This window comes from Alligator sinensis, unplaced genomic scaffold (assembly GCF_000455745.1).
Source record: "Alligator sinensis unplaced genomic scaffold, ASM45574v1 scaffold187_1, whole genome shotgun sequence".
Lineage (NCBI taxonomy): Eukaryota > Metazoa > Chordata > Crocodylia > Alligatoridae > Alligator > Alligator sinensis.
In genome coordinates, this window is record NW_005841861.1 from 1,220,187 (window position 1) to 1,235,532 (window position 15,346).

At 37.8% G+C, this 15,346-nt stretch overlaps 1 protein-coding gene across 1 annotated transcript; it reads left to right on the forward strand.

The window, feature by feature from the left end:
- Positions 1 to 4,403: 4,403 nt before the first annotated feature.
- On the forward strand, positions 4,404 to 14,363 carry TRIM42 (tripartite motif containing 42). The gene is made up of 6 exons (XM_006016536.1): positions 4,404 to 4,413; positions 5,362 to 5,677; positions 7,683 to 8,389; positions 10,414 to 11,225; positions 11,878 to 12,105; positions 14,277 to 14,363. Exons 1-6 carry the CDS (start codon positions 4,404 to 4,406, stop codon positions 14,361 to 14,363), a joined length of 2,160 nt encoding a protein of 719 aa, XP_006016598.1.
- The last annotated feature ends 983 nt before the right edge of the window (positions 14,364 to 15,346 follow it).

Here is a 15,346-nt window from a genome sequence, read left to right on the forward strand (position 1 = left end):
AAGCTGTCAGGTAAAAAGTTGAGTTGCATTCAATGAATTAATACTAATAAAGGTTCAGTAAAAGTAGTCTTTCCTAAGTCATCTAAGTTAAATTGAAATTGTATTCTTGCAGGACTTAATACCTCAACCTTTTTATTGTTCTTCCATGCTACATTTTGCTTGAGAACTGGGGATCCATCACAGTATCAGAATAGCTAGGGTTGGAAGGGATCATCCAACAGATCATCAAGTCTGACCCTCTGCCTTGGGCAGGAATAGATGCTGGGGTCATATGACCCCAGTCAGGTGTCTATCCAGCCTCCTCTTAAAGACCCCCAAGGTAGGAGTGAGCACCACTTCCCTTGGAAGTTGGTTCCAGGTCCTAGCCGCCCTAACTGTAAAGTAATACGTCCTGATGTCTAATCATGCAAGTGGCCCACTCTGGACCCTCTCAATGTTAGCCACATCTCTCTTGAAGTGCGGCACCCAAAACTGGACACAGTACTCCAACTGCGGCCTGATCAATGCTGCATAGAGGGGGAGGCTCACCTCCCTGGACCTGCTTGTGACGCATCTGTGGATGCATGACAAGGTACGGCTAACCTTACTGACAGCTTCCTCACATTGGCGGCTCATGTTCAACCTGGAGTCAACAATGACTCCAAGGTCCCTTTCCACCTCTGTGCTGATGAGAAGGGTGTTCCCCAGCCTATAGGTATGCTGCTGGTTCCTTCTCTCTAGATGAAGTACCCTGCACTTGTCTGCATTGAATTCCATCCTATTCTCATCTGCCCATCTCTGGAGTACAAAGGAGTACATCAAAGGAGTACAAAAAGCACGTGAGGGCTCTAGCATGAATGTGCCTCTGTGAAGCCAATGGGAGCTATGGGAACTTTGCAGGGTAAAGCCCATGAATTGGGGAAACCAACAAAATCATAGTTTAACTGCTGTGCACTTGCATCATTAAGTGGCCTCTTGGCCAAACTATATTGCTGAAAAACTGTAATTTTTGCTCTGGCAAAAGGAGTGATTAGATGTTTTAGTATCTGCTAATGGTGAACAAACGTGGATAAAAAAGAATGGGTCAATCTCTAAACCTGCTGCATATCAAAGCAAAGGTCTTAAGGCAGTGTAGTCTATACACAGAGTATAAGAAACAAGAAAATGAAAGAAGATTGGAGAAGCAGCATATAAACAGGGTAACAGAGAAGGTGTCATCACTGGCATATCACAATGTAGAACAATAAAAGATGATGAAGATAAACAGAGAAAAATATATCCGAAGACAAAGACAAGAAGAGAAATAATGCAGCAGAGAAGGAAAATGTATTACAGAGAATCAAAGAATGGGGAATCTTGGTCAGAATGACAGGCATGAAAGATGACTAGAAAGCGGGGAAATAAGTATCCAGGAGTTGGTTGCAGCAATCAAATCTTGTCATACCAAGATTTTGCTTTGATCTGAAACTTGACACGTAAGATGAGTAGCTGCTTTTTTTTCCCTTCGTTTTTAAAATATCTATTTAGGAATATCTGAATTATAAGACTGAAAAAAGCAGCAAGCATTAGTATTACAAGATATGCTTTCATGCTCATGGAATTCAAAAGTGTTTTAATTTTCTAAGTTAAATATGCACAAAGAAGAGAAAAGAAAGCTTCGCCATCAAAGGAACCTGGGGAAATAAAATGTAAAAACCCACAGCTACTAAAGGTCTGAGTATTTGCAATAAATTATTTTGCTCAAATATTCTAGAAAGATTTTTCATACACAGACTTAGTACTTCTACTTCATTGACACAATAGCCCATAACCATTCCAAAGGCTCTATTATGGTCCATCATGTAAATGGCCGCCTATAATGACTGAGCCATTATGGTCTATTGGGCTATGGATCAGTGAATTAAAAATTCTCTAACTAGAGTAGGTTTTGAGCATATAGGCTCTAATGGCTACAAAGGAGCTGTTACAATAAAGTATGCCAAGATGCGTGCCTTAATAACTCCCAAATTAGGCATTAACCGATTAACCCAAGCTAATGAATATTTTGCATTTTAAAGAAACTCTTAATTACCTACAGTACAGTGATCGCCATTAAAAGCCAACACTCACCAACAGCTACCATACAGTGGTCACTCTTATTTTCAGTTGTGAGTTGAGGAATAAAGTACTCAACCCTAAATGCAACTGTGTGGTAACTGGTGTCGATGGTTTTGTAGTAATCAGTGTATCAGTCTGTTAGTGTGTGATGCTTAGAGGCTTTCAAGTGAGGCAACAATACAATTTTAATGTTTTAAATTAACTTTTTCCCTTATGTTTTCCTTTTCACTCCCAAAGGTAAGTAAACAGTATAGTTTAAATTTGAGAAGATAAAGATTTATAAATGTCTGAAGTGGGCTAATACAAACCAATGAGCACAGAATCTGTGAAAAATGCTGTATCACATTGCACTGATGTAATCTCAGTGAAGTTAAAAAAACTCTATGGCTAAACTGTTGGAGACTACCATGAGAGAGGGTTGGCACCAGTGAAACCCTGTTATATCACTTTCAGATAATTCCTTTGGTCAGTCCTTAGGGGAGAGAGTGCAAGACATTGTTCAAGAGAAACCCATTGTCTTATGAAAGCTTGGCAGTGCTTGGCTCTACAGGGATGCTTTTGCAGTAATTACTGACTAGGAAGATATGTGACTATCACACAGCTTCACATATAATCAGTTTAAAATATTTTCCTGTTCTCCCCTCCTCACAAACCTGCCTTTCTTTCAAAAAGGTACATGGCTTATCTCTTTGGAAAATGTGGATCTTACTGTTGAGGTATGGGGATCATAAGCACTGATCTCCTTCATCACACTGCAGTGTAATGCTGTATAGTGGCAGCTAGTCTAGCATGGGAACCAGAAGGAATATAGCTGCATCAGTACAGGTTAATCTATCCTGGTCAAATCCTTCAACAAATATCACCATCAATGGACAGTCTACCTGAGAGGATTTAATCCTCCCCAAATAATAATCTAATTAACAACCTCTTTGGCACTTTGGGATGGCTGGGAGTGAGGTGCTCTGGTACAGTCCTGTTGAAATTATTCCACTTTCCATTATATCATGCACTAGGAAAAGAGATGGAAAATGACTACAGTCACATAGATCATTCTCAGAGAGAAGGAGAGAGCAGGGTTCTAGCCCGTGCTCTACTAAATATTTAGCATAATATAGTGAAATATTCAGTAAGGTAAAAACTTGAACCCAAGTTTTTCCTTTGTCCTGTGAGCCCCTGACTTACCTATTTTATGCTAAATATTCAATAGAACATAATTTTCCCTGCTGAGTATCCTAACTAGTAGGCAGAGGTATCATACTCACTTTCTTTCCTACTCTTCTAGCACAGTAATTTTCATAGAGAGGCCATATCAGTGACTCCATGGCTAGTTTGGAGAAGTCTGATACAAAAGGTGTACTCTGAGAATGACTACTAGTGAGAGAAGCAAAGGAACTTGTAGTTCATGAATGCTGATTTATGCCTAAGATAGGTGCTGACTGAGCCACTTATTATTGTCAAGCCTGAGGTGTTCTTGGGCATGCCCAGAAGAAGACTTTTAGGCTTCTAAGAAGCTTTAGTACCAGAAATATAGGTACTTTCACATTGTAGGCAACTCAAAAGTTAGAAAGCAGCTGAGCAGTATTTTGGAGAATCTATATTTTAAGCTTTGGTGTCTAAAGTTGCACCTGAAATGTAGCTATAGAAACGTGCATGCAAGCATTTGAAACAAAGTGCTGTAGATGGCTCTTAAAGATACTCAGCTTATAGTGTCAGCTCATAGTTGAGCTGATTCAGGTATTCAGCTCATAGCTGAGAACTGATATTACAGCTGATGTTGGAAAATATAAAATGTTGGTTTGACCACATTATGAGACATCCTGCTTTGGCCAATAGAATACTTAAAGGAGAAGTGAATACAAGGAGAAAAAGAAGCTGGCCAAGGAAAATGTAGATACATACTATTACTGAGGCCCTGGAGATATTTTACATGCAAGACATGATTAACTGGTTAATCATGTCTTAAGTAGTGACCTAGCCACACGTTCAATAAATTAATAGCATGATAAAATCAGGAACAAGCCACAAAATGATTACATAAAATATGTGTAATAATTTTGTGGGTGGTTCTTCTCATGCCTTTAATTGAATGTGTGGCCACTGGCCAGCCTCTAGTGCACATGGGAGCCTGTCAAGACTCTTGTATGCTCCAGACACTGGGAGGCACCTCAGCTGATTGGGGCTCCCAGCCTGGAAGTGTACCGTGTACATGATGTGTTGAAGCCATGCTTGCTACTTTGTGAGGCAAGGGGAGCTCTGGTTCAGGCTCCTCCTCCACTGGCAACATAGCAAAATGGGATCTGATGCACCTCCTGCCACATACATGTGACATGGCGGAAAGTAAGTTGTGGTATTATTCTTGGATCTAGGCCAATAGAAAACAAATTTCAAAATAAGGCATTGAATGAGCTCTTGAAATAAATGGGGATCATACAAATGGATAAATGCTGAAAGCGTCTCCTCTGCAAAAGCAGATAGCATTTCTTTTATCACGTATTCCTTTTGAAGCCATTTAATCACTGACTGAAAAGGACAGGGAGAATCTGGAAGTAGGTGAGGTAGAAAAGTAGAAACCAACACTGCTTTGTTTCTTGGGGTGTATCAACAGGTCACCTGCCCTGAGAAAGAGAAGACTCTATAAAATGTCTTTCTCCCACCACGAAGGAAGCAAGTGAAAAGTCTCTATGTTCTCTCTGTGGTAAGGTGGAATTAAAATTTTCATCAAAACCCCAGGGATTCTTTGGCACACAAGAAATTCTGGGGCATGTGATTTGAATATGTAATATTTTTCACATATTAAATATGAACGTGAACAACCAGTGAAATATTACTGGTGTTACTTATTTTTATATCAAATTCATTTTATTTCACACTGCTTCCAAATTTTCAATGTGTTCCAGAATTCTACATAACTGCCATTGGCTGTTGGGGCAATATGTGAATTTGCCAGCTTAGATATACTAGTGTTTAGTGCCAGTGGAAGAAACCTGAAAGGCAATGCTTAGCAACTGTGATATAAAAAGATAATCAAGTGAGTAATGTACATGTGCAAATATGGCCATGTTCATGCCCTTATTTGGAATCTCTTTGTGATGTCACTATTACTCTCTAACCAGAGAAAAAAAATCCACCTCTCCTCCAAAGCACAAAGCTTTGAAGAGGGGAGTGCTGCTGTGTAACATAAAGTGAGGACACACTGAAAGCCTTGGCAAGTGGTCTTCTAAGTGTCTTACAGGGTGATGGCCAGGACTTTATGCTTATGTTGCTTATTTTGGCCATGTTGTCCAGGCTGCCATTGCTGTCCACCGATCTTAACAAAAGAAGAAGAATGCTGCTTATGTTGGCGTTTTTTATTTACTGAAGAGCGGAATTGCAACTGTTTTCCCTGCGCTTACCATGAAGATCGATCTTGCCAGTGTTGCCATTGTACATGTTCAGAGAACCCAAATTGTATTTGGTGCTGCTGCTCTTTCTCAACTGATGAAGACTGTAAGTGTTGCTGCTGTGCCACCGATGAGAATACCGTTTGTCAGTGTTATGAAAGCACATGCTGCAGAAATGTTGCCCATTCACCATACCATCCAAGAATCCCAAGGAGAAATCAGTAAGTGAAACCAAAGCCTGTTTTTGAAATTCCTTCTTTTTAAATTTATATTATGGTCTATTAGCTCTGTGGCATTTGGGGGCAAAATTTTGGGCACCTTTTTCTCAAGGTGTTAGACATGGCTGGAAATGGTGATAATGCCAGACTGAGCCAAACCAAGAAAGAGGAAAGGAAAAAGTGTGGAGTATTCCAAGAAAACAACAAAGTAGACTACTAAAGAGAGTAAAGTGCTAATCAATTGTAAATGAGGGAAAGGATTGTAGTTAGGGGGAAGAGAAAGAGGAAGAAAACCAAATGTATTTTTTAAAAAGTGCTCTGAAGAGAATTGGAAGAAGAAATAATATTACAAAAAAAGTATTACTAATTTTAGAGATTCATCTGAAGAGCATATATTAAAATGGAGACATAACTACTGACTAAGGCAGGCTGAGGATAGAGGAGGATTGCTCAAACATGGAGGGATACATGACTGTGTCAGTGCTTTTTCTGGGACTAAAAATCCTGGAGGTTCATAGTGAGAATGTCTTACTACTCAACCCAGGGTCAGACTACTCACCACATTTGAGATCAGAAAGGAATTTTACCATACAGATCAGCATGGGCACTGCACGTATGTGGAGTGGATGGGGTTACCTCCCTCCATACCTCTTTCTATAGCAGGGACCATAGGCCCTCTTCCTTGGATCTGTCTTGTGTTTAACAATTACTTCCTGTGCTTGTTGTGGCAGGATACTGACAGTGCCCTTTGTCCCCGAGCTTTACCTGTGGCAAGTGAGGGAGTTTGGGGATTGTGTCTGTTAGTTGTGCATGATGTTTTTTACGCAGTTTTAAGAATAGCTTATGGAGACAGTTGGTCACAGTTTTGAAAATGAATAGTGATTTTTGTGTACCTGACTGGAGACACATTAAAATAGCCTTGACTTTCAAACTATAAATGATCCGCATTTCTGAAAACTGGGTAACTTTGTGGCATTCCAAGCTGTGTATCTGAAGTGCAAGAAAACTTACAAGCAACTTTTGATAGTCTTAACCCTAAAAATCTAGAACCAGTACCCAGGGTCACATTGGAAGGCCAATTCTTACCACCCTCGTAAATAAAAAGAAAGCTGTGCATGAAAATCAGGAGATGGAAGATAGGCAAGGGATTTTCTTTTCTTCTCCACTGTATAGTAAGTTTACTGACAAATGCAATTCCAGACAGACCAAACCTATAATTAATAAAAAAAGCTGAAAATGTTAAAAAAAAAGTTTTGATATTTTTTAAATAAAGCATGTATTTTAAGAAATAACTCTCAATTTAATATTTTCAGAATGAAACATTCTGACTTTTACTTTCAGCAAAACATTCTTCATTTAAAAACTGACAACAATAGTAATAATAAAACAGAGTATTTAAAAAAAAACTAGGATATCCTGAAAATGATACAAACCAATTCATTTCAGGTTGAAAGAAAAAAAAATCATGCAAAACATTTCAATTTAAATCAAAACATTTCAGGTTTTCCCATTTTTAAGCAAAAATAATCCCAAAATGCTGGGAAATCCCAAAATGGGGGAAAAAAATATTCTTTAGGTTTTTTCCTCCTGCTTGCTATCCAAACCTCCCAGAAATCCATTATTCTGCTCATTCCCAATGAACTATCTGCTTATTGCATATTCTGTTTCCTGTCTATCTATTTGTATCATATCTTTATAAAAATGTAAGGAAATACACAAGTTATAAATAAAGAATAAGAAAACAAAATGCAGATGTTTGTTTGTGTTAGTTTGTGTAATGCTTGCAATATAAATGCTGGAACTGAAATGGATAGTTTCATACGTATTGGCTAAGTAGAGACAATCAAAAAGCTCATTCATAAGTATTCACTGGGGGAATAGAGGATCATACCCATATTCAAAGTGTAAAATATCTTCAGTAAATAATGCAAAGCTATATATATATATTACAGCCTGTTTCTTAATGAACATTTGGAAGCTGAGAAGATCTTGTTTCTTTCTTTTTCAGTTCAAGGCTGTCTTTGCCAGGCCCTGGAACTAGAAGTGATACATCTGTCATTACATTGGACAAGGATGTCTCAGGGCATAGTTTTCGTGATCAACTCACCTGTCCAGCGTGTAAACAACTGTACCTCCACCCATTTATGCTTCCCTGTAAACATTGTGTTTGTGGGGATTGCATAGGTAAAAGAAGGGCCAAGGCTGAAGTGTCTGAGAACTTTTTCATTCTCATATGCCCAGTGTGTAACAAAGCACATTGCCTTCCCTATTCTAATAAAATTCAGCTGAAGAAGAATTTACTGAGAGCCAAACTGGCTAAGAGATATATGCAGAAACATGGCCTTATCAGGTGGAGATTTGACAGAACTCAGACATCAATTTATTGTCAAGCTTGCAAAGAGAAGAAAAGAAAGGCATCCAAAAGATGTCTGACATGTCAAATGAATTTTTGTAAAGAATGTCTAAGTTTATATCATAGAGATGATTCTGCTCAAGAGCACATTTTTACCAAAGCCTATCAAGAAGATCAAGAACAGTCAAATTGCTTAGTACATTCCAGTTCACCTATCTCTGAATACTGTGTAGATGACCATGAGCTAATCTGTGACTACTGCAAGAACTCACTGCACAGTGACCATGAGACATTGCCCTTGATAGTGGCATGCTCAAGGGAGGCTGGTGCCCTCTTCAATGCTATTGCAAAATTTAAAAAAGGTTCCTATTTTTCTTTTCCACTTATTTACACTTATTGAATATTTTGCTGCATATCAAATAAATGGTAGAGACACACTCAAATATGATTTCCAGTGCCCAACTGTTCTCCATTCTGCTGAAGTCAGAAGGAATAAAAAGCTGGTGGATGGTCATGGGGAGAGGTAAAAAGGGTCCATTTTCAGCTGTGTGGCATCACAACGCAGGACCCAACAAAAAGCCCTCTGAAGGAAAAAGGCCTGCATGAGAATCTGTAGGATCCAGAGACCAAAATTCAATTAATTCTTTCAGGAGTAAAGACTACTTCCTCCTGAAGAATGATACGATAAACAGTCTTCAATGGGAAATTCAGAGATGCTCCTTTTCTCTACCAGGGAGTTCTGCTTTTCATTTTCTTTTAGCCCATTTTTTATCTATGCTGAGTGAGGTCTCTGAGGTCTCACAGTGAGATAGCTCTGCTTAGTTCTGAATCAAGGCCATTCCCTAGTTTCTTGACCTTTTCTGTGATCATATGTTGACATAATCTCACTTAAATATTATATTCAGATTCCTGTACTGTGTTAGTCTCCATAGTAATTGAGCAATTGAATAGGAAATGGAATTTTATAATCTTCTTTTAGATGTTTAGCTGTTTGCATACATTTTTGGCAAGTGCTCAAAATGGGGCACATTAAGTTTGGGTGGGAAATGTGAGTCAGGAAGGCAAGTGTGAATAATGGGTAGCACAGGGCAACCAAGGGCCATTGAACTAACAATGTCTAGCAGCAAGAAAGTAGACTGATGTTTCTAGTTGGGAGAGCTGCAGGCAAGCATTTATGTTCCAAGCATGAGAAAAAAATCATTAACCTAAATTTGTTAATGAATTTGACTACTTGAAAAGGAAGAGGGTACTTATTATCCATGCTGTAAAGAAAACAGAAGCAGTAATGGCCCAAACTAAGTAGAAACTGAAACTATAGCTTAACCTTGACACCCTAATGAACTAGGTCACTAGAAAAGTAAGTCACAATTTCTAGAAAGTCCAATGTTTGTACTGTAAAAGGGGTGCAATTTTGGACAGAAAGAGTGCATCTACATGTGTGTTTTACTGCAGAGTTGACTAATTAGCATACTCTCTATGTGCCTTCCCACAGTTCCCTCAATCATCTCTCTAGATTTCCAGCAGACACCACTCTTTATTTTCCCTGTCTATAATTCTATACACCCTTTCCCTTTGCCAACCTCAGACCCAATATGGTAAGTCTGCCTGATATAATTTTTCCCATCACTACGTCTTAACTCAGAAGGATCCTCCAGACTTATCTGCATCATTTTATAATTTATATTTATGGCCGCCTTAACCAGGTAACTTCTTCAAAATTCAACATGAGGTACATAGCTACTACATTCTTACAACAAAACATTGGAAACAGCTCAAGAACAGAATTCAATAAAATATGCACAACAGAAGAAACTCAAACACTCATTGTTATTTCCTATTATTATTTTAGTACTACCTTATATTAACTTAACTCCCCCATTAATACTGCAACTCCCCCATTAATACTGAGCTTCAAGACCATTAATAAGCTAAGCTTCACAATATCCATTGTGAGGTAGATAAACAACATCACACGCCTTTTACAAGAAGGTAAGCTGAATCACTGATAGGATAAGTTTAAAAATTTAGCCTCAAATGTATAAACATATTAATCTAACACCACATTTAGATATCTAAAAAACCCCATCATTTTCAATATGAAACGTGGACTATTATGGTTTTTTTTTTATTACTATGGCTAATATGAGGCCAATGTGGTTAACTTTCTGTGCTTCATTTTGAAAGTATTGGCCCAAACAATTTCCTAAGGAATCCTAGAAGGGAATAACTGAGAGTAGAACATCAGCATTTCCATTCTGTGTTCCTTTTTTTTTTATCAACTGTGAAGTCCCCATGTGCTAGACCAACTCTTGCTGATCACTATATTTCATTGCTGAAGTTAATGACCTAATTCAGTTTAATTTTTAATTTTTATTTTATTTTACAGTCCGGTATGGGGTTGATAATGACTTATTGGAAACCTTTGTGTTAAAAAACAACTTTAAATCCTACAAGGACACTAAAAGGAAAGAGATCAGGAATGGATTCTTAAGATTACGAAGCATACTCCATGAGAGAGAGAAAGAGATGATGGAATTGCTTGAGAACCTTGAATTTAAAAAACAGAGAGGAATTACAGAATATATGGAGCATGCTTCCAAAAAACTTGCTTACATGGACAGCCTTCTTCAGTATTCTAAGGAAGCTTTGAAGGAAGAGAATCAAATTGCATTTCTTCAATCTTCAAATTCTTTGGTAAATGAAATAGAAGATGCAATCACTAACATTTACCAGCCTAACCCATGCCTTAGAGAAGATCCTATTCAGAATCTTAAACTGAACTTTGAAGAGCTTTCAACCAACTTGAATGGAATTTTCCCAACCTCCGTTAGGATAAAGCAATCAGATGATAAAGTAAACAAATATCCCTACCCCTGTAATTCTGGCATAATTGTTCCAAAGCGTGTTTCCAGTACTCATTTATCGAAGCCAAAAATAGCACTTCAAAGTCCATCTTTAACATCGCTGTATGACCCAAATGTACTGAAAAAAGAAATGTATGGAAGACCAAAATCCACACCTCCTCTTCATCCTAAACAGAGTAATAAAATGTTTGCATGTTGGGATACATCTGAAATTTCACGTAAAGAAACATCTCCCAGCATTATTCATAGTCCAGAAATGTTTGAAGATGGATCATTGACAGCTCCAGGTCTAGTCATTATCTACCAAACGCTTGCCTACCCAAAATCTGCCAAAGTAAGACTTTATACTTTTTAAAATTGTGTATAGACTAGATCATGTCTTAGACAGAAATATACTATCTCCCCATTTCACTTCCAATATAAATCATCAAAAAATGTTAAGAATGACTCATGCTTATAACGTTTGAGGCAACATACTAAAAATTACAGTGGACTTAATATTGTTCCGATTGTAGTCAACAGGATACAGAAGTTATAGTGCCAGTCCAATGTAAACATTTTGAGATTAAATTTTAGCAATATAGGGGGATGGGACTATACTGTAGCCTGATAGCACTGCTCACAATTTCTCAGTGTTGAATCTTTTATACATGTATATAGAAGCATTTGGCCACTTTGTTTGGAATATTTTAATTTGGGGGTTTATTTTAAAAAATGCTTGGACAAATCTGTGTGCTCAGGGATTTAGTATATCACCTAATACAAGTTTCCTACTAGTATTATTTTGATCTCAGTACATGCTATATTGGGAAAAATAATGTACATAATTTAATAACTTGTTGTGTGTGTTTTCACATTTATATAGTCATAATATAATTAAAATATGTCAAACAGAAAGCATCAAAATGTATCTAAAAGCACAGAAATTAAAATGGGAGAAAATAAAGAAAATACAGTTGGACAGTATAGATATTTTTTCTTCATAGATTTACTGGACATGCCCTACAGAAGATGTGGACTTCTTTGATGTAGAGTTCTATGAAGTCATTGCTGTTACTACTGATAATGTTATCCAGACACAACTAGCTGGACAGCTAAGTGGGATAAAGCATCAAAACCTTGAGATACATAATCTAGATCCAAGTACAGAATATCTCTTTAAAGTTCGTGCTGTAAATTCAAATGGTACAGGTCAATGGAGTGAAATCTGCAAGGTACCATAGAATCTTCTTGTCTCTTTCTAGAACTTTTTTGCCTTTACAATCTCTTATATGTCAGTTATTTTTGTCTCCATCCCTGAACAAGAGCACAATGTTATTTGGTACTGACTGTCTCAGGCAAATGACTAAATTGTTAACCGAGTCCCTAGAGATATTGGATATCCTCACAGAGTTTTTTTACTATCAAAATTCACCACTTCTGGTGCTCCTGAGTCTGTCTTTCTCAGTATGAGGGTTAAACTGTGTTTATATTGCTTAAATTATCATTATAATTTTGCATGGGTTTGTTGGCTCAGGCTCCATACACACATTGAGGAAGATATAGCCTTTGCCAGAATGCTAAGCTTAGAAGGACAAAACAGATACAGAGAAATTGAAGGTAGAATTTTCAGCAAAGTCCTTTGAACACTAATCTTTCTACTGTAATTTTAGAGGATAGAAAAGATTTTCTAAAACAAGTCCCTAAAGTTTCCTACCCATATGTGTCAACTCATCACAAATGTTGAGAACCCAACAGTTTCCACTTGTTACCTCTATTTTTTTTACATCCTGGCCAAAAACAGATATTCATTTTTCCCAGCTGAGGACATGATGAGAGTAAATTATCCCAGAAAGAAGGTCTGTGCACCATGTAAACCCCAGTAAGTGTTTACATTATACCGTAGTACACAGGCCCTTACTGGGATTCTAGGCAAATTGCTGGATTTCATTCTACAGTTTCAGACTTAACTGTTCTTTCTCCCTTCCCTGATTCAGTTGGCAATGAGGTTTTCCCTTCCCAGGCTTCTGGTCCCTTGTCACCTCTGCTCAGTGAAAGTCTAGCTTTGAAATGGTACACAAAACACCCTTGGGGAGTGCTAATGATAACACTACCCATGGGTCTCTAGGACAGCTCCGCTTCCCAGATTGAATGTGTTCTGCAAGGCGTTTTCTTTTTTACCTCACATACTGGAATACTATATTGATTTTTCTTTTGAAGCCTCTTCTGTCTATAGGCAGCAGAGTTGTATTAATATTCCAGAGAAACATAAACGTGCTTAACATCTGCTGAAATTTACATAAGTAAAGAGCTCTATAGCAAATGAAAATGAGACAGCAAGTTTGACAGACATTTATAAATATCTTTAAAAATAACTACCTTGATTCTTTTTGCATAAAATCAGAATAGTTTACTGTGCCAGCCATGCTGCATGGAAACTTTGAAAGCATAGGAATTTAAGTAGAAAGTGTGAGGCCTGGATTTGACAGCTTCTTCAGCTTGATGGCATTCAAAATCACATTTCCCTAACTACCATGATGGGGGCTATGCTGTGTTGAGAGCACACACTACTTTTCCAGTTGAAGGTGGGCCACTGTGTAGCCAAGAATGCAAGTCACAGGGCAAGAAACATAAAAGTAAGAAGGATTAAGAGTCTAAGTGGCACTTTAAAAATAGAACAGAAGAGCATACCCACCTTGCAAATCATGCATTTTAGGAAGGGATAATAGTGCCTTAAGCAAACAAACAATCTAGTACCTAATTAGAATATTGGTGTTTGTGAATTTTCTTGGATGAATAATGAAGCACCAACAGCACATACCTCTCACTATATTCTGGAAAGGCTGCTTCTGGGGAATGAAGTTCAGTTTCTCCACACATTCCTTGGCATGTTTGTTGAGCTTGCCAGCAGGGAAAGCAGCTGAACCAGTTCTTATCCCATTTTCTTCTATGGCTCAACACTTGTCCAAGTTATGGAGGCAATTTTTAAAAGCATCTCAGTAATTTAGGAGTATCCGCTAATTGATTTTCAATGGGACTTGTGCTTCCAAATCTCATTAGTTCTTTTGAGAAGCTCTCTGTATATGACTATAGACTGTACATTTTACTAATCAAATTGTACAGACTGTCAATCAGTAGCCATTTGAAGATGACTTATATTAAGGATCAGGTTTTCAAAAGAGGCCAGCAAAAAAGGATGTGTCCTGGGAAAAATAAACTCCAACTGTGGGTGATCTGACCCTGAATTCTTTTGAAATTCTAAGCCCATTTTCTTACAATAAACCTAAAGGGGAAGAATTTAATTTTCCCATCACCTAATACCTGAAATATCCAGTTGCTACAGACCTTATGTATTTTAATACATTCCTAATTCTGTGATTCTGTGCCCTTCATTCCCCAATTTCAGGTCATGACACCAGATGACCGTGGAAAAGTCCAAGGTAGATGGGGCTTACTGAGGAGTATTCAGTCTTCTCTGCACAAAGAACTCTGAAGCTGAAAAGAAACAAAGCAATGATTATTCAAAAAAAAAAAAAAGAAAAAAAAAGAAAGGAGCAAGGAAGGGAAGGAAGAGAGAAAGAAAAAGAAAAAAAAAACAGAAGAAGACTGCTCCATTTTCTCATGCGATAGTCCCTTTTTTATTAAAACTGGCATGCAGCCTAAGATCTAAAGATGAATTCTTTAGGATAAGATCTCCTTCCAGGAAATAAAACATCAGTATTTTCCTTTGTCTTTTTTATTCTAGACCCAGCACCAAAATCTAAAATCCAAGGGAAACATTACGAGGTACATGCAAATATAAAGAGCAAATCCTCCAAACCAACTCTGAGGTGCATATAGAATCCTTAAAGAAAAAGTAATGCTGACTAACTTCTAAATTCTCGTCACAGAAATTTCCTAATGTAATGCTTTGGTTATCCCTTCCTTTTAATATCCAATTTAAATATGTTTATGTGGAGCTAGGTGGGCTACCAACACACTTCATATACTTTTAGTGCAACATACTTGCACCTTCCTGTGATTTGTGCCAGGAAGATCTTTCCATTCTGCTGGCTATATGTCTGGACCTTGAGTTTGTACAGTGTTGGGTCACAATTTTGTGTGCATGGCTACAACATAAATAGTGATCTGTAAGAAAGGTTCATTCATAGCACCTAATCCTAAAGAAAGGTTCATTCATAACTGTCACAACCCAAAGTTGTGTTTTTATTGTTTGAGTGTGCTTCGGCATCGCTAAATCATGTTCCCGCCAAAATTGCAGCTCTTTTGCACAGTGGAGTGTTCTGTTGCAACAGAGGACCCGCGTGCAGGAGCTTTTCCCGCCAGTTCTGTAGCTTTCTTTGCATAGTGCATTTCTTTTGCATTATGGTGATGCACGATGCAAAGGAGTTCCTGCCATTTGTATTAAGATTCGAGCCACATTATTGGCCAGTCTTAATGTAGGCACACGTGGCGGCTAGCTATTGGCTTGCTAGC